Source organism: Cynoglossus semilaevis, chromosome 3, assembly GCF_000523025.1.
Source record: "Cynoglossus semilaevis isolate Cse_v1.0 chromosome 3, Cse_v1.0, whole genome shotgun sequence".
NCBI classification, from domain to species: Eukaryota; Metazoa; Chordata; class Actinopteri; order Pleuronectiformes; family Cynoglossidae; genus Cynoglossus; species Cynoglossus semilaevis.
The window spans coordinates 11,698,891-11,717,278 of NC_024309.1; the positions used below are offsets into that span (position 1 = coordinate 11,698,891).

General features: G+C 40.5%; 4 protein-coding genes across 8 annotated transcripts in view; all 4 read right to left on the reverse strand.

Moving 5' to 3' along the window:
• Positions 1 to 350: 350 nt before the first annotated feature.
• cops9 (COP9 signalosome subunit 9) lies at positions 351 to 3,486 on the reverse strand. Its single transcript, XM_008308080.2, has 3 exons — positions 3,275 to 3,486; positions 2,597 to 2,669; positions 351 to 588 (listed from the first exon to the last, which is right to left on the reverse strand). Exons 1-3 carry the CDS (start codon positions 3,335 to 3,337, stop codon positions 551 to 553), a joined length of 174 nt encoding a protein of 57 aa, XP_008306302.1. The 5' UTR covers positions 3,338 to 3,486; the 3' UTR covers positions 351 to 550.
• Positions 3,487 to 3,640: 154 nt separating this feature from the next.
• On the reverse strand, positions 3,641 to 5,581 carry otos (otospiralin). Its single transcript, XM_008308079.3, has 4 exons — positions 5,320 to 5,581; positions 5,120 to 5,181; positions 4,700 to 4,723; positions 3,641 to 4,116 (listed from the first exon to the last, which is right to left on the reverse strand). Exons 2-4 carry the CDS (start codon positions 5,178 to 5,180, stop codon positions 3,929 to 3,931), a joined length of 273 nt encoding a protein of 90 aa, XP_008306301.1. The 5' UTR covers position 5,181; positions 5,320 to 5,581; the 3' UTR covers positions 3,641 to 3,928.
• A 316-nt stretch (positions 5,582 to 5,897) lies between these two features.
• apodb (apolipoprotein Db) lies at positions 5,898 to 8,988 on the reverse strand. The gene is made up of 5 exons (XM_008308076.3): positions 8,721 to 8,988; positions 7,850 to 7,965; positions 7,578 to 7,699; positions 6,964 to 7,049; positions 5,898 to 6,272 (listed from the first exon to the last, which is right to left on the reverse strand). Exons 2-5 carry the CDS (start codon positions 7,958 to 7,960, stop codon positions 6,040 to 6,042), a joined length of 552 nt encoding a protein of 183 aa, XP_008306298.1. The 5' UTR covers positions 7,961 to 7,965; positions 8,721 to 8,988; the 3' UTR covers positions 5,898 to 6,039.
• A 1,111-nt stretch (positions 8,989 to 10,099) lies between these two features.
• arhgap21a (Rho GTPase activating protein 21a) overlaps positions 10,100 to 18,388 on the reverse strand; it is a 62,862-nt gene continuing 54,573 nt past the window's right edge. For 3 of the 5 annotated variants that reach the window (XM_008308074.3, XM_008308073.3, XM_025054361.1), the window contains 12 exons: positions 18,363 to 18,388; positions 18,121 to 18,269; positions 17,852 to 17,994; positions 17,610 to 17,768; positions 17,431 to 17,509; positions 17,212 to 17,285; positions 16,974 to 17,063; positions 16,763 to 16,888; positions 16,638 to 16,679; positions 16,018 to 16,123; positions 13,874 to 13,905; positions 11,643 to 13,298 (listed from right to left, as the gene is read on the reverse strand). The exon at positions 18,363 to 18,388 is cut by the window's right edge and continues 36 nt beyond it. In XM_008308074.3, the coding sequence (XP_008306296.1) occupies positions 11,643 to 13,298; positions 13,874 to 13,905; positions 16,018 to 16,123; positions 16,638 to 16,679; positions 16,763 to 16,888; positions 16,974 to 17,063; positions 17,212 to 17,285; positions 17,431 to 17,509; positions 17,610 to 17,768; positions 17,852 to 17,994; positions 18,121 to 18,269; positions 18,363 to 18,388 (2,682 nt within the window). Of the gene's footprint in view, positions 13,299 to 13,873; positions 13,906 to 16,017; positions 16,124 to 16,637; positions 16,680 to 16,762; positions 16,889 to 16,973; positions 17,064 to 17,211; positions 17,286 to 17,430; positions 17,510 to 17,609; positions 17,769 to 17,851; positions 17,995 to 18,120; positions 18,270 to 18,362 lie in introns of all 5 variants that reach the window. The other 2 variants (XM_017031634.2, XM_008308072.3) reach the window with 1 other exon arrangement.

Consider the following 18,388-nt stretch of genomic DNA (forward strand, 5'->3'; position numbering starts at 1 on the left):
GTTTGTCGTCTCTGTCCTTCACACCTACACTCACTGCTGACGACTCATCCTGCATCATTAAAAAAAATACATATATAAAGATTACTGACACTCGCCTACAGACACTTTACTTTTCCAGCACATCCACGTGTTCTGCAGCCCCCTCCTGTCCCGTCGTGCGCCGGCTGGACGTCCAGCGGTCGTGTTAACACTGTATCCTGTGTGTAATTACGTTTCCAAACAGGTGTTTCAGCGCGGCCTCAAACCTACAATCCAACTCTGAGCAGATTCAAACATGACAGGAGCTAAAACCATACTCAGAATTTACTCCGCAGCCGGAATGTCAGGGATTCTCACAATTCACACACACACCTGGTTCACGCTGACAGCTCGTCTTTGCACATTTTGGTGTAAAAACAGAGAGAGGCTTTATTTCAATTGGGTGAGGATCTACATCAAGAACAGTGGGAGGAGTAGGGGGGAGAGGGGCTGTACAAATATGACAAAGTGCATATGGTCAGAATGACCCCATTTTCTCAAAGTCTTTTTTTTGTGTCTCTCAGCGTTTGTTTCACTGCAGGTCATCATCATCAAAAAGATCCTCGAAGTCTAAAGAAGAAAACAGAGAAGAAGACAGAATTATTTACTTAGAACTCAACTTTTTTTTTTCATTAGTCCTTTCAGTCTTTAGTGCTGTTTTTTCCCCATCACTTTTCTGACACTTCACAACAATTAGAACAAACAAGATAATCACAGATGCAGCGACGGTTGAAAAACAAAAGATACAATTACAAACACAAGGCTGTACTGGAGGCATGAAAGACAGAAAACAACATCTAAAAAATTGAAACAAAAAAAATCTTTTTTCAGTTCTTTGCAGTAAATGTAGCTGGAGTTGTTGAGTAAGATGTTACTCCTTGCAGTAAATGTAGCTGGAGTTGTTGAAGATGTTACTCATATTTCTGTCCAGTCAGGAACAAATCTTCTCTAATTCAGACAGGTTTCATCATGGTTGGATTATTTCTCTTAGCTTCATGCAGCTGAAGGACCTGTGCACTGTACTGTAAAGAACCATCGACGAGTCAATCAATATTGCCAACAGGTGATCAGTTCAGCCCTGATCGGCTCCTAGTAATCAAGGCTTTAATTAATCTCTCCCTGTCTGTAATACAGATCAACTCTTTGAGTCACAGCTGCTGCAATCAATGTAATCAATGAATCTAATGCCATGCAACTGCATTAAATTACATTTGTTGCCTCCATCTCCATCACATCTTCTCATGGGAGTCTAAAGAGAAAGCACTGATCAATATCACTGCACACAGAACGGAGGGTAGTAGCGATTGTACTTTCAGAGGGTTCTGATAAAAACAGATTGTTTCTCAACTTCTTTTCTACTTTACTTCTCCTCAGAGAGCCTAAGGTTTGTTTTAGAGATAATATAATCAACATTTTCTACAGGATTTCTGAGAACCAGTCCCGACTAATTTGTTTTTAATTATGATGGTGTGCTGACAGTATTTTACTTGTTTTCTTTTGGAAATACTTCAATATGGATTCTTTAAAGACATTTTTCCCCACTCCTATTTAAGTGACAAATTTAAAACATCTGATCTGAGGTTTAATCAGTTTTTGCTTTAGGGTTAGGATTAGGCAAAGAGGGTCCCAACAAGAAAAGGTGTGTGTGTTTGAAAGCAGCTGACTGGCGGGGCGTCCTGCTGAGCCCCAGTCTTACAGCAGCAGTTAAGTCCTTTCCCCGTCTTCTCTTTTTCTACTGCTTCATTCGGGTCTTTACAACAATCAGCTCTTTTCTTTCTGGGTCGGGAGCTGCTGAGCCAGGATTGTTTTGCCAGCAGCCAACGCTGCAAGCCAGAAAACAGATTAGCTGGTTGTTTTTTTTTAGTGTGCCCCAGCACATTAACTGGTGTTTACAGGGGGAAGAGTGGATTTCTGTGGGTTCATTTGAAAACAGCCAAATGTGGTTAAAGAAAGAAACGGCTTAATGTGCTTACACTAACGTCTCAGTGTGCCGCCTGTACGTGATCTGGTTTCCTCCTCCTTATCCTTTTACACCACTGACAAAACTGGATTAGTCTCAACACTTCCACTGACAGATGTGTTAAAATGAAGGGTTTATGCTGAACATGACCTGCAAATGTTTTTCTCATTAATTTTATTTATGGGATTACCTGAACTTAATGTGGAGAATTAAAAAAAAATCCTGTTGATGTCTTCAAAGCTAAAATGTAAATACATGTAATTCATGTATGAAATCCCATTCATAGAAACTGCAAACTGACTTCTACACATAAAACAAACTTGTGATACTCAAACCTTTCACTACACCAACTCACATTTCTTCAACTTAATAGATCATCAGACAACACCATTTTATGATTGCTGTTTTTTTTAATCAATTGTTGTCAGTTTTAGCTTTTTTAAACCCCAATTCAAACACCATTGTTTGTTTTAAATATTCTACATTTGCATTCCTTCTGCTGTTTCTACATAATATTCTACACTGGGACTAATCAAACACAGGTGACTTAGAACCTTGACAGACACATAAAACATTTGTGAGCAGATAAATGGTGGGAGAGTGCCGTGTAAACGTTACCATTGAAGAAGTCAGAGTGAACTGCTTTTTCATTGGCCGCGAGATCCATTAGCAAACCGCTGCTGCCCCCTGCCTGGGAATACAGGACAGTACATATGAGGATAACACGTTAGAGAGAGAGAGAGAAAACATAATAACAATAGAGGTTGTACATTTCATATCAATGTGGCATATTCGTCGGTCTGTGTATTTTACGTTTTAAGTTCTCCTTATCACGAAGGTCAGAGCAGAAACTCAAACTCAATAGTTTGAGCCGCCGGAAGGATAATACTAATATAATTAACATCATCACAATCAATGCTCACAGAGAGCCGCCTTGAAATTCAATAACCAACCAGAATACTGTGCTTCTAAACAAGACCAGAGACATAAAAATGGCTACAGTTTACAAAGGCTTGAAACAGACAAACAAACAGAAAAAAACATTCGAAATAGACATAAAACACGTCGTCTGTCTGATGAGTATTAGTCTGGACATGGAGTGAATTTTGTATTAACAACGCAAAATCACGTTTAGTAATAGTAGTTTAGACTCTAAAATGTAATGATGTACGATTTTTCCAGACAAACTTTGGACCGCTTCATACCAAAAGACCATACACAGTTAACGAACCACCACAGCTAACTAGCATTAGCTTTAATAACGAACAAATACGTTGCTTTCACAACGAAATTTACCTCGTCCAGGTCCACGTAAGGACCAGCTCCCTCTGGAAACATCTCGTCCACGGCTGGTTTCATTTTTATTTTTCCACCGTTGTCGGTTAAAATGCGGTGTTGTGTTAAGTTTACTATTAGCCTGGATATTGGCGGAACTCCTGGTAAACAGATAGTATGTGTGCGACACCAATGTATGTCCGACTGTGCGCGATAGTTCCGCAAACAAAGGTTCTCAGCTCAAATTAATACGAAGCGTGTTTTATTAAAAATAAACAAATAAAATTAATTTAAAAAATACATGTCTATTTGTTATGTTTTGCACATTATGTCGGAAATCATTTTCAATGATGGCTTATAAAGGAAGCAAATAAGAAAACATTGCCATTTAGTAGAAATAACACGTAGTTTATTTGTCTCATGTTAGTACATGAAGGGATACAACAGGACGGTGTACAAAAATCCTACTTCTACGTTTTCTTTCACCTCTGAACTCTAAATACAGGCTACAGTAACACATATTTTGTATTGCATTTAATATTTTATTATTTTGTAACAATATTTGTATTTCATTATTTGACCTACTTCACTAATGATGCATTGTCTCCATGTATTTCTTTGTATTTTAGATGTAAAAGGCTTTCACATTTCACTGTCTGGGCTTCTTCTTCTTCTTCAGTGCTCATGTCCTTCGTTGGTCTCATATCCCAGTGTGTCTCCAATGTGCTGGTGGGCAAAGAAAGCCCTGGCCATCTCATCAATATGTTTGTAGGCACCGATGGACCTGAAGTACTCAATGTAGTTCCAAAAGTCAGAGGTGGAGTAGGGCCAGTAGGGGACAGCTGGTGGTTGGTCGTACGGCACTGAAAACACACAATACTTAGGATTAGCTTCTTCTAGCCTAACTTTTATCTTTTTTGTTATTTTTGGCTAACATTGAACTCATTTTTAAGATTATTGTAACTTTCCCTTTGTTTACGTTCTAAGTATTTCTGTAATATTTTAGTAAACCTGGAAAATCCTAAGCTGTCTAGCCAGCTAGCCTTAAGCTTGGATGTATTAGCAACTGTGATTATGTACAAAATCCACACTAGCGTTCAGTCGAGCTTTTTTTTATTATTTTCGGAATTATTAAGTTAGTTATTTTCTGAAATCTACATGACTGGAACTTTCCTCTGGAAGTATCTGTGAAGAAGCAAAAGTCTCAACAATCAAACGAGCTTTGTTCACTTCAACCAAGAGGAGGAGAAACACGAGGGTGAGGAATGTTGCAACGACAGGAGGTTCGAAGTATTCCTTTGCCTTTTAACACAGTGATACTTTTTGTATTTACAGAAGACAGAAGCACAAAAATGCATATATGCATAGTAACGGACTTATTTATTTTGGATTTTCTTTCTGGTAATGATATATGTATAAATGTGTTTAAATATTTTAGTACAGTACCTCCTTCTGGGATGACTCTGGCCTCTGTCCAGGAGAGGGAAGAGGGGAAAAACACACAAATTAACATTCCCAAACATTCCACAGATTTCCATTTACAAAGACAGGATTCAGGTCAGGGGAAAAAAAACGAAAAGTGAGCTTTTCCCCAGAGGACAGTGGAAAACCTTCTCACTGTTCAAATATAACTGCTGACCATTCAAGCAAACACTGATACACACAAATAAGTCCTCTTTGTACCCCTGCAGTCAGCAAAACAAACACAGCTCTGTCACATCATACAGGATTTAAAACATGCTTTTAAATAGTGCATATCACACCTGATCATTTATCAGTGTGTTTTATTAATGAATTAAACTGCAGCAACACTATTTTCAAAGCAGACAAACAACAAAAGGAGGTTAAAAATAAAAGGAAACTCACCTGTGAAGTGAAATGAGGCACAGAGGCAACAGAGGAAAGTGATGGACAAAAACAGCTTCATTCTGAGTCAGGAGAGGAAAGAACCAAAATTATTTATATACTTTTAAATCTAAATTTGAAAAATATACTAAACATACTAATAGACACTCTTAAAAACAAATTCATTGAATGATTAAAGAAAAATCAGCAGATTTTTTTACCTGGAAATAGTCTGTGAAGCTGGAAGGAAAAATGCTGCTGGTTCTCTGCTGGTCCACTGTGGTCTGTGGTATGAGGGGTCTAGAAGACTGAATACACACACACACACGCACACATACACACACACACACCCTTGCCTTCTACCTTAATATACACTAACCCTAATCCTAAATCTGAAGGGATAGGACAGCAAATGTAATAAATACTGAATTCAGAAATAAGACTTATAACTTGAAATAAACTAAAACATTATCAGAAATCAATATTAAAACTAGTAAAACAAATTAAAATTAATGGATAAGCTTTAATTTAGCAAAGATAAAATTAACTGCGAGTTCGCACTTATGCCAGTGTTTTAGTACAGTTGCCCAAATTTCAAGGAAAAAAAACACCACCAGAAACTTTACAAGTTCTTTTAATGACTTGGTTCACGCAGAAAATGCTGTTGTATGAAAACAAGATGATATGACTTGGTTCACGCAGAAAATGCTGTATGAAAACAAGATGAATTTTTTATATATATTTTTTGATTATATTCTTTGTTTAGCAAACCCTTCCGTCAGTCATTTGAATATAATCCAATGGGGTAAATGTGGATACAAACCAGTGAGTACAAACGTCATCATCATAATCTGATATGATCTGCTAAAATACAAACTAGAATAAATAAAAAAAGCACTGAATCACCTTCACTTGTCAACACCTGCACAGTTCACCAGTCTCTAGTCGTCTTTGCAGCCAAACTGATCAGTGCGTTTCATCTTGAACAAGTCGATGCCTTCACCGATCAGCAGATTTTTGGCGTAGCGGAGAGTGTCCGTAGGCAAGAAACGTGACCTGCTGAGAATCCAGGCATAGTCCACGTGGAAGATGCGGAGAAAGTCCGTGCAGGAGTAAACCACGGACACACTGGTGTAGTCAGTGGATAGGATCCAGTAGGTGCCGTATGGAGTAACTAGTAGCAGAAAGTCACACGAAATAAAGGGGTGAAACTTTCTACTTTTTCTAAACAGAAGCAGGTATCATCTGCATACAGTGGAATAAGGACTTCTTACTGTCTAGTTGTCAGATTCTAGGCCTGTTGTTTACACCTTAAAACTGGTAGAGGTATAAAGATTACACAACAGCATCACTCAAGTAAAAACAAGACAACAGAAAGAAAGTTGTTTACAAAGCCCAAACATTTTTTAAATTGAAGGTAAAGTTGGGAAAATCAGGCCAAGATCATGTAGGGAGACGTATTAAGACAGGAATACACAGTGATGCATGAACCTTCAGACTGACAAACAGATGGGCTCATTGTCACTGCGGTCACTAATAAAGTGGGTCCGTTGTTGTGTAACCTCTCTGTGATGCTGTCATTCACGGAGAATGTGGACACTAACCAGAATGAACTCTGTGACAGAGCAGCGTCCTATGAAAGGTGTTTTTGTCTTTAAAAATGTACCAAGTTCCTATTACATTTCTTCCCCCCAAAAGTATTCATTAAGGGCACCTCTGGTTTAGACCATGAATACCACTTAGACAGTTCTTTAAAAAAGTGAGAATTATATAGATTTATACACATTGCTCCATGTGTTTTGGTTGGAAAGCATTCAATCTCAGAAATCCAGGACAAGAGGTTAAAGGTCAGAATCAGGTCTTACAGAAGGAGAAGCTGACCCCCAGCTTTGCAGGATCCCTGGAGTCGGGGAGGATGGCTGTTCCTTCAATCGACCTCATCTTGTCCTTACTGCCACAAACACAGCAGAAGAAGAAATAATGTTTTATTAGAATTTTGTTTTTAAACTTTAAAGGTCTGGTCATTCTGGCCTGGTGTCCAGCAGGGGGCACACTGAAGCTGATGTGATGAACAGCTTAAACAGTAAAATACACTGTAACCTGACCATGTCCCAGGACCACACCCACGACAACACAAAAGAAACTTATCTCTTAATAATCACCCAACAACATTCCCATGTGGACATGTCCTACCAGACATTTTTAGTTTTTTTTTTCTGAAGAATTCAACATATATATTGAAAATAGTGACAATATAAAAGACAGAATAGTAGCTAAATAAATACATTTTTTGAGTGTATTTCTTTAACTTTTAAAAACAATTTTAAAAGTTTTTTGCTAACTAGCAACTTAGCGGTTGGATAGCATTAGCCACCAAAACAGCCATACTTTGAATCTGACTCAATCGAGTCATTCAGTTACGACAAGACTACAGTTTTTCATTTTAATAAGATTGTAGATTAGAAAAACCAGAACCTACTAGAACTGTCGGTTCAACACTTGGATAGTTCCATCTGCCCTCACCGCGTAGTTTGCTTCGATGCACTTTCCTCTTTCAAAAGAAGCAGGAAGTTTCTCAATCTCATACCACCGGCCGAGATACTGTTGACAGAGACATCATCAGTGTTCTGTGCCACATACATACTGATATTATTAGTATTAGTGTGTGTGTGTGTGAGCAGTGTTCTGTGCCACATACATACTGATGACCAGTATTAGTGTGTGTGTGTGTGAAGTGATGTAGACAGTTACCTGTTGGAGGTTGAAGTTGGGTTGAACTTTCGGTGTAGGACACGGACCCCAGTGATACGTCTGTGACGACACCAGAGGAACCAGCAGTAGGAGGAGATAGAAGACGGACATTTCTCCTTCAGTGACAGGAGGTAGACAAAGGATGGAAGAATTTCGCTGATTAATGAGTGACGTGGGAAAACGTCATCACTGTCATGTTTTATTGTTGATCTTTCATTAAATAGGATCAAAATCTTGACAAATTGATCTCTTGTTCTATTGAAAAAGAACCACAACTAGTCTACAATTAGCTTTTTATATGAAATTAATTAGTAAAAAATGTTGATGATTTCATTAGAAAACAAAAAAAAAAAGAAGAAGATTTTGTTTCTGCTGGTCAGTAAAGTCAGATTTTCTCTACAGGACATTGAACTGAATTCAAGTTGTTCAACTGAGAGATCGTAAGACAGAGCTTCATTCTTGGAATCGTTGGCATTTTAGTTCCTGTTGTTCCTATTGAAATGAACTATAGATAAGACGGAGTTGGATCTTTTGTAAAAACATAAACATTTTCAACCTACAGTCTCTGCTCAGCTTATATGCTGCTGCACCTGTTCTGCTGGTTTCACGTAACACCAACAGTGGGCTGCACCTTAGTACTGTGGTTACATAAAAATAAACAACAAACAAAACAAAACCCTATAAAAAAAACCCAAAACACAACAATCTTGCATAAAGGTTAAACAGTTTTACTAATGACTAAATATATTTATTTTCTTTCTGATGAAACAATCGTACAAGTGAAGAAAAACAACCATAGCGGTGTCTGTTACCTGCTGCCGTTTAGGTTTAAAATATAAATCTAGATGAATAATAATAAACAGAATCTCACCTTTGTTTCCGTGTGAGAAGAACAGAAGAGGTTGACGCTCGTAGATTCACCGTGTGAGTGTGAGGAGCTGGAAGCTGACACACTGACGGTTTTCGTAAGAGGTGAAGTCGACACAGCAGCACGAGGCTAAGCATTGTTAGGTAATTGTTATCATGTGGCGCGCGCGCACACACACACACACTCACACAGACATTTGAATTGCAGACAGGGTATATCTACTTAATGAATCCATATACAGTATGTTACTATGAACATATATAGCTACACAAGAAGCTACTCCATAATAATAATGATATTAATAATAATATAACATATCCAAACTGCATCTTACAGTCTCTGTTTACCAATTATTAATAAAATAATGCACAGAATTTTCCAAATGTTATTGTTCCATACAATAGGAAATTAGTTTTAAAGTAAATACGTTTTCTTTCATTTCATTTTGTTTTTCTTAATATATCAAATCCTAGGCGTTATTTAAAGCCATTACCACAATTACAATATTATCCCGCATTAATGTAACTCTTATTTTTCTAACCTGTAGGGGGAGACAAAATATCCCAATGTTCCTTCCCGGTTATTTCCATCCAATTATTTTACAATGAATTGAGAGCAAAAGCTAATTAGCTAATAATTTTAATATTAAAAAAACATACATCGTACAAGGCGTTACACATTTCCCCGTGTTTTCTTTTTCTATTCTTTCATGTATATATATATTTTTACTTTTTATTATTTACCTTGCTATACTGTATGTTTATGGGCGATACTGCCGCTGCTTACTTTTCCTTTATACCGCGAGCTTTTTAGCCTCTCCGCCATCTTTTAGCCTCTATTCCTTCTCCTTTCCGAGGGGCTCTTTTCCCTTGGTCCCTTCTTTTTCCTCTTCCTTTTCTTCGTTTCCTCTTTATTTTAATTTTTTTTTGTAGATAGACTACCGTCAGGACCTAACTTAAGTTTCTTGTGGGGCAGACACAGCCGAACATTCCGCCAATCATACTCATAGTTCTGAAGCAAAACCATGAACGTCGCCGGTAGCTCACATTTAGGAAACCACGATTGGCTGAAAACTTGTCACATGGAAACTGATGCCTTCACGGTTCACAATAATTTCACAATTATGACACTTAGATTACAACCACACATTAATGGTCAAATTATCGTATAATTAACCTTTTTTAAGGTTATTGATCGCATATCGTACAGAGGGCCAAATTATCGTACACTTTGCCACAGTGATGTGTACTGGTCGAGATAAACCTTAGGCCAGTTTGACTGTCTTCAATCTCGGCTATTAAACATAACTTTAAATCCCATGTCCCTCAGAAAATAACCGACATAAGTAAAATAGAAAAAAGCAGAGTGACACACAGACAAAATATAATAAAGAATATTTATTTCCAGTGTTTGTTGAAGGAGGGCATTGCACCAATGTCCTGCTGAGCACAGACAAGATGTTCTGGAGATACAACGTCTCATGCAGTTCCAAAGAATACTTTCCTTTTTTTTCTTTTTTTAGAATTTTCTACCATTTTTCTCCCAGGTTTTAAGCGCCTGTGCGTTTTTATTGCCCACGGATAAAATCGAGATTTGAAACTTGAAACTAAAATCCTACAGGGGAGAATCAAATCTGTGGAATGACTAAAAATGATTTATTCTGTAAAATGTTGGAAAATCCAGTTTAAAAAACAACAGAATAAAAGGAGGCACTTTTTCCAGTTTGAAATAAAAAAACAAAACAAAACAAAAAAACCCCAAAATGAACCTTTACATTAACTGGACAGATTTTGTGAATATAGACTACTGTACCAAGCATTACATACTGAAGTAGCAGTACTTCCTTATTTTTTCTGTCTTGAGTTGATAAAACTATCATAAAAACCCCTTCAGTCCTTTGAGCTAATATCTGGCTGTTGTGACTGTGCTGTGAAAAAAAAACTACACCAACTTCCCACAGCACACAGCTCAGAAAGCAGCCTCCACTATACACACATACTTCAAGTACAGGCAAAAAAAATGACATACAATACATACATACATGTTTAAAAAAATGACAAAAATGTCACAAACAACTAGTGTTAGTCCAAATAGGAGAGATTAATACATTCTTCATACTGCTAATAATAGGAAGAACTGAACAGCGATACCGTCATAAAACAGGGTTTTTAATTATTCGTACTCAGTCACGTTGACTGTTATTTTATCACCAGTGCTGCGTCAAAAACATGTCTTCAGAGTCAATTATGATACTTTAAAACTTCAGTAATGTCACTTTTTTTAAACCTGAAATTAGAAATGACGAAAAGAGTTTAAAATTAATAATTTAACAATTTAACAATTCTGATGAGAAATTGTAAACTCTCAGTCCTGCAGCTCCCAAATTAGGGGGCTGTACTCCCTACTACTAGGGGGCGTTGCAAGATAATTATTATTGTTTTCCCTTCCCTCTTGAGTCAAGTGTTACTTGACATCTACTGTATTAATGCCTTTGTGGCTGCACAAGAGCTGCAAAAAATACATCACTTCCTCATTATGGCGTCTGCATATGTTTTCAGGAGAAAAATGCCATCATTGACAAAAATATGTACTTTAATTGGCAGATTAAAAATTGTGACTCGCCTAATGATCAAATATCTGTAATATCTTTAGCATTCGATAAAAAAAAGGAATATGGCAGGAGTTTTTGTTGTTGTTGTGTCTGTTCCAGTATAGCCGACAAGTCAGAAGACGCAAACACTCAAACATCTCATTAATCCAGTAACAATCCTGAAAGCCTATATACACAGTATGTACAGTAGATACATAAAGTATACTTCGTAGAAAAATATTGCAGTAACCTTCGCTAAAATACCTACATTCGTACATTGTTTCTTAATTTTATTCATTCACTCCGTCTCACAGACACACGGACCCAAGGATATTTCACAGATACTGGTAGAACCGCGAGCGAACAACTTGAACCCCAGTAAGTTTCTGTGGGTGAGGGTCCACCCCGAGGGAGGGTTTGTTTCTGCCTTGCGGCCCACTTCCATTAACTTGCTCCCCTGCGACCTGTACCTCCTGGGAGACAGGAGTCGGAGGTTTATCTGAAGGCACATCCTGAGGAGCAACCTCTGCATGATCTTCCTCTGGGACTGCCTTTGGTGCAACCTCGCTGCTCTTCTCAGAGCCTCTGTTTTGCTCACTGGGAATCCAGTTTTTTATGGAGAAGTCCTCAGAGGAGCATCTGGGCTTGAAGTTGTCGAGAGCAGACAGATCTGCTGCCTGATCTCTGCCGCCCTGCTCCCTCCAGTCCTTGATGATGGCCAGTTCCGCAAAGTCTCTCTGTCCGCCCATGGTGTGTCTTCGTCTAATGCTCTTCTTCTTACCTCGAGTTTCCTGAGCTCTGTTCTTGGGGGTAAACATGTCGTCGGCAGATGTACGTAAGCGAAACTTGAGCCGCTCCGTGATCTTCAGGTGCCAGGCTGGTTCCTGACGTTCCGACTCGCTGCGCGACGAGGAGCTGAGGCTGCTCGTGGACCTCCCTTTCTTCATCACCTCCAGGACTCGCGACAAGCGCGTCGACGACTCTGACCTCCCTCCGCTGCGTTCCCCGCTGCCGGCTGCACCCTCCACCGAGGACTCGCTGTCAGTTTTCTGCCTGAGTGACCACTTCCTGGACAGAGTGTCGCACTCGATCATTTTGTGAGATGCGAAAAGGCGCCGGGTTTCCAGTTTGGGTGTGGACTTTCCTTCACCATCACCTCCAACACTGGCTTGTGTCTTGCTCTGCTGTGGACAAGGTGTTGACTGAGTGCTGCCACCTCCAGGAGCAAAGACCGGGAAGTCGCTCTCACTGTCCGTCTCCATGGGTCGACCTTCACTGATGAGCTCGCTGCGCTCATCGTCTGCCTCCTCCCCTCCCTGCAGCTCCGGGCTGAGGACACTGGACTCTGCTCCAGTTAGGAACGTGATGGACGACGTCGTGGAGTAGTCCGAGGTTATGGAACTCACTTCTGCACCGGCAGATGCACCAGCCAATCCTGTGCTTAGACTTAGTGGAAAGTCTGGCGATGCTCCTATTGACCACTTTTTGGGTCTCGACCTTGGCACTGATGCCCCTGAGCTCATGGTCCCAAGGTCTGAGGTATTTTCATCCAGCTGTGAAGGTGGATCAGACAGGGACGACTTCCCTTGAGAAGCCCTTTGGTAGGTGATGTTTGGGGAACCAGAGACATTTGGGGAAGGCGACGGGGAAGGTGAGGAGTGTCTGGGTGGCGTCTTCTCCTTCAGGAGTAAGGAGTTTTTGTGCTCTCGCTTGACCTTTGGTAGCAACTCCGCAACTTTGCCATTCTCCTCCGACCGCGTCTGCTGCTTTGAGGCGGGACTCGCCTCAGCCTGGAGGTGATGCTGCTGCTGGTGGTGGTTCAGTTTCTGGACAGGGAGCTCATTCTTGGTGAACACGGCGTCTAGATCGTCATCTGAGCTGCTGGCCTGCGGCTTCTCCTTTGACTTCTTTCTTTTGCGGCTGGCTGCAGCAAAGATGGAGGAGACCAGGAGGTCTTTGCTGTACTGGTCCTTCCCTGAACCCCAGGAACCCTGAGATACAGGAGAGGTCGGGGAGAAAAAAAGAAAAGGAAAAAGGGAGCAGGATGAAACAACACAATCGGAAGTCTGGAGGCTGGTAATCATGGAGAAACATGTACAAGAACATCCAGCCTGTCTGAAAACATGGGTCTGTACTCCACCTGTTCGCATGAAGCACCACAAACCAGAGAGTTGGAAAAAGAGAGGGACATTAGCAGGTGTTGTTGTTGTTAACACGGAGCACAGTTTTTTTTTGTTTGTTTTTTGTTTGCCATGCCAGCATTAAAGCCACAGAGACAGCATCGTGACGATGGAGCTGAAGTGAAGCAGCCACAGAACAGCAGTGCAGTGATGGAGTGAAGCTGCTTCGGGCCAAAGGTGCTGATGGACTAAAACCTAGTAGAGTATTTACACACAGCACTCACAGGCTGTTGTTAATCCAGAGAACTAAACTTAATCCAGATGAGTTGAAGGAAATTGCTCTACAAGGATTGGTAAAAAAAAACTAGGCCTTAAGAAATTAAGGCTATCAGAGGGCAGAGAGGAAGATCACTGAAACACACACACATACACACACGCACACTCACCTTTGATTTTGCTGAGTCACTGGTCGGTGAATCTGCAGGTCAAACAGAGAAGAAATAAAGAATCAGATCAATGTATCAGGCAGTTTTAAACACGTGGAGAAAAACAGTGAAGTGAACGACGTAACAAAGACATCACTGTGGTGATGAAAAAAAAAACCAAAGGCACACAACAGATGATCAGTGATGACAACATGAGCTGACAACAGGTTCATGCAGCACACAGGGGACAAATGAGCTCTGGGTTACACTCAGGTCGTCCGCTAGAGGGCAGCAGAGACCAGACTCTTACATACTTCGGTCGGTGCAGATAAAACTAACCTTCCTCTTATTTAAGACACTGAGTGCAACTGTAGCAACAAACACGTAGGAAACAGTCAACAGTGGAGCGGAGAATGAGCCATGCAACAGGAAGGACGAGATCTCACAACATTTTGAAAGAAAAAAAAATTCTATAATTTTACACGTGAAATTACTTTTTTTATATCATTTTTAGAAGAGAAATTTGTCAAAAAAAATTTCTTGAAATGTTTATTTTTTATTTTCACCCTCACATTTCTTCAGTTTATTTTTTGGGGGGGTGGTGACAGTGATGGTCAAAAAAATAAAACAGTCCCTTTTTAGCTTTGCAGCCTAAGAGAGCGAAATGAGACACTGTCTGTGCTGAAGTCTACGATAACTGTCTGTTGTTTGTATGGAAATCTTTAAGAAAACAAAGGAATGTAAACACAGGTCGACCCCAAACACACACGGCACAAAGATCTTAGCTGCAGCGACGGAGCAGTACGTGGACGTGAGATGAGCTGACATGACCACAGTGACACAGTGATGGACGCAGACTACTATGGAAGAAACCAAAAAAAAAAAAACACACACAGAGGTGGTGAGGTGACAGAGGGGTCACAGAGGGGCTACGACATGGAGACTATGTGAGCCAGGAGGAGAGGCTGAAATCAGTCCTAACTCAAGTGTATTTGTTGTTGTGACATACAGTAACCAAGCCCCCCTATACACCCCTGAGTGTACAGATGATGGTACAAGAGGACGTCAGAAATAGAACCATACCAGGCCATCTCTCCTGGTGGAAGCTTGTAGGACAGTGAGGAGAGACAGCGGAGAACCTTTCAGACAGTAGCACCGGCCTGTGTTTGGTCAACTCGGACAGAAAACCTCACAACAGCTGAGGCCTCACACACAAACGCAGCACTTGTTCTTTCCTGTTCTCTTTCTCTCACTTCTTTTTTTTCTGTCTTTTTCATTTGGCTCTTAACAGACCTGCGGGTTCCTGCAGACTAGGCAGCTACACCGCGGGCAACAATCCTCCTTCTTCCTACAGTCCCAGCTGTCCATCACGGACATTATAGAATCCAAGAGTGACATCACGGTGTGATAGACTCCTCCCACTTGGCCTGTGTCAAGATCAGTATGTGTGAATGCTGGGAAAGCCGTTAGGACACCCGACAGAGCCTCACTAGGGACAGAGGGATCAGAGGTGGCCTTTCACTGTAAAAACATCTCTTCTCTGACGTGGGAAACAACAGTGTTAGCTCTAGTCTTAGGGCAGGGGTCGGAAGGTTGGGGGGTGGGCGTAGGCCAGCGGTGGATGTGCACCCAAATAAAAACATAAGAGGCAGAGGGAAGGGCTAAAAAGAAAAAAAAAGCATCTGCATTTGTTAAAGCTACTGTCAACGCTTTTGTCTTGAACAGATTCTTTTAGTTCCTGTTGTTGTGTTTATTTGATGGCAGGTTAAAGCCATAAAACCATGTCAAATGAATCAGCCTCACACTGACACCACTGACACCACTGACACCACTGACCGCACCATCCCAACAACAACATGTTCGACTGCTGGCAGTAGCTTTAACTCTAAAAATCGCTCCAATTACAGTTTGGAAGACGATTGCTTAAAAGCTCATTTAAAACTTGACAATTTTTTTGCTTCTTCTAAATGATGCAAACAAATTGTCTGCTTTATATCTATGAGGCAACAGCATATGAGCAAAGAGGAGGAGTCATGCCAGGCCTGCAGGAGAAGCAGCGTCATCATTAAAACATCTGTTGCTATTTTAATCACCAGAGGAGTTTGAAAGGACAGAGAAAGTCAAGAACCCACCACGGAGTCGTTCTGCCAAAGGCAGCTCGTTACCTGATACTTCACCCTGCGACGCCGTCGTGCGGCCGATGTTGGGGAGGAGGTGATCGATGTTGGGGACAGGCTGGGACTCAACGGCGCTGTCCTCCGGGGAGACGGTCTTCAAAGTGGAGTAAAGCCAAAAATATGTTGGACAAATGTTTTAGGAATGGTACAGATGTGTCAAAAGACAAATCAAAATGTATTATTAATTCAGGTTTTAGAGTTTAAAAATAAACGTATGTTTGTTCTTATACAGATGACACACAGCTGTTTACTACGAGGTCAACACAGGAATTTAATCCCTCAAATTTAGAGTGTGACGTTGGATGAGTCAGAATGCAGTTCAGATTATTAGAGAAAACTAAAGTAACTGGTTCCAAATAAATAACGAAGTCTAGTCCAATCACATGCTGTGTATTAAATTTGACTTAATTCTAAAAGTCCGTTAAAGTACTTTGACTGAATCAAACTTTAATTCACACCTTTTTTTAATAATAAAACTGAGGTCAGTGTGTCATATTTCTTTTATTAGATAGATTCAAATCTCACACCAGTGTTTGTTTTAAATCTATTAAAGACAGTATTTACTAATGTTTGTTTAATTTATTAATGTCACTAATGTCTTTACTCACCACTGGTTCTCCATTTCCATCTTCAGTGAAAAACCAGTCATACTGGAAGAGAAATAAAAACATCAGATTTAATCTTATTATTTCTTATCATGTGATTTCTCAGGTGAACTGAATCTGACTCTTACGTTCTGGATGAGCGTCTCCACGATCTTGTACTGGTCTGGCATGTGTGTGACCATGTGGGTCATGTTGTCTTCGGTGGTCCGTACTAGGGTGGGACCAAACACGATGGCCAGGTTTCTGGGCTCCATCTGGAAGACAGAGAGAAAGAGTTCGGTTCAGTTCAGTTCTGATTACCCATCAGTCAAATTCAAATAAAAACGTCTGTAATTTGACCTTGTTCTTCTCAGAGTTCTCCGCCACAGTTTTCAAATGAGCAGAGAGGAACTTGAGGGTCTCGTAGTGATGATCAGGAAGCTCGTGAAGCTGCGAGGAGAAGGTGGAGAAACAATGCTACTAGTCAGTGGTTGGTGGAAAGTTTGACTGAACAACAAAACTGTCAGAAATTAAATTTAAATATTAAGTTGGATTTTTAACATTATACAGATTAAATACAATAAGCCATTGAACTCACCAGTCTTTTCAGCACTTTCAGTCTCTCCACTGGATCATCTATCCTGTTGGCATCTATGAAGTCCGTGTATCGATCTGAAAATATATAAAACAGGTTTTAATCAATTTTATCATTGTCAACGATGAGGAACAAATTTTTTTTTTTTTTTATTTCCAAGAACGTGTAGTTTACATTTTGGCCACAAGATGGCACGCTGAGTTCTTTTAAAAAGCAGCTTACCATTAGTGAACAGGGGATCAGGAAGTTTACGGAAGAATGATTTTAATAAACTGCTGATCACATTCAGGTCCCTCCATTTCTGCGGAGCACAAAAAGTTAAATGAAGTTAAAATTCAAGAATATTAAACAAATGTTTTCAGATTCCAACATCGGGTGTTTGTTATCGAAGAAACACTCACGTCATCCTGGACGTCGATGTCACTCATGCCCTTGTTGTTCAGCTCCTCCTGCATGTTAGAAATGGCAGCGTTGTTTCCTGGGACTCTGTAGATACCGGTGTACTCCAGGCCTCGCTCCTCCACCAGTTTACAGCACACATCCACGATCAGGGGCACAAACTGGGGCAAACATTAAACCATCAGTCAGGACGAGAGAAGAAGAAATAAAAATGAGATAAAATATCAACCCTTAAAAATCAGACCTTGTTGCTGTGAGCAGGAGGACAGTCGTCCAGTCGGACTCCGAAGGTGACTCCAGGAGAAGGTTTCTTCTCAAAGGGTTTCCTCATCAGACCTGGAATTCCCTTCCTCCACGTCCCTTTATCTTTGGGAGGACTAGTCTCATCTGTTCACAGAGAGAATTCCAACGTTAACTGCTGTTAAAAACCATCTCCTTCTTTATTCGTTTGTCTTAAAGTTTTAGCTGATTCTGACTATATTTTTGAATAGTCAGTGACATTTTTTTTCTCACCCCTGTGCATGTTTTTCCTCTCCTGCTCAGGTCTGGGTGAGGGCTGAGTCGAGCCTTTTGTTTCTCCTTTTCCTCCCAGCAGCGTCTGCCTGATGCTCAGAGACTGACGAGAGGACCTGGGGGACGGTTCTGTCTTGTTGCCTGTTGGACTGCAAACACAGAAGACAGAGAAAGTGAACGTTCGCTGTCAGATGTGACAAAGCCCCGCCCCCTCGACGGCCCCTCCCGTCCCCTCTTTTTACCTCATTAAAGTATTGTACTCCTTGAT

Bases quoted from the DNA above. Each gene is read 5' to 3' on its own strand.
- cops9 (XM_008308080.2), bottom strand. From the start codon at position 3,337: ATGAAACCAGCCGTGGACGAGATGTTTCCAGAGGGAGCTGGTCCTTAC. The intron at 2,670-3,274 runs GTAAATTTCGTT...CTGTATTCCCAG, and splicing joins CTTACGTGGACCTGGACGAG to GCAGGGGGCAGCAGCGGTTT. The intron at 589-2,596 runs GTAACGTTTACA...TTTCTTCTTTAG, and splicing joins TCACTCTGACTTCTTCAATG to ACTTCGAGGATCTTTTTGAT.
- otos (XM_008308079.3), bottom strand. From the start codon at position 5,180: ATGAAGCTGTTTTTGTCCATCACTTTCCTCTGTTGCCTCTGTGCCTCA. The intron at 4,724-5,119 runs GTGAGTTTCCTT...TCTCCTGGACAG, and splicing joins TGCCTCATTTCACTTCACAG to AGGCCAGAGTCATCCCAGAA. The intron at 4,117-4,699 runs GTACTGTACTAA...GTGTGTTTTCAG, and splicing joins CAGAGTCATCCCAGAAGGAG to TGCCGTACGACCAACCACCA.
- apodb (XM_008308076.3), bottom strand. From the start codon at position 7,960: ATGTCCGTCTTCTATCTCCTCCTACTGCTGGTTCCTCTGGTGTCGTCA. The intron at 7,700-7,849 runs GTAACTGTCTAC...CTCTGTCAACAG, and splicing joins CCAACTTCAACCTCCAACAG to TATCTCGGCCGGTGGTATGA. The intron at 6,273-6,963 runs GTAAGACCTGAT...TTCTGCTACTAG, and splicing joins GGGGGTCAGCTTCTCCTTCT to TTACTCCATACGGCACCTAC.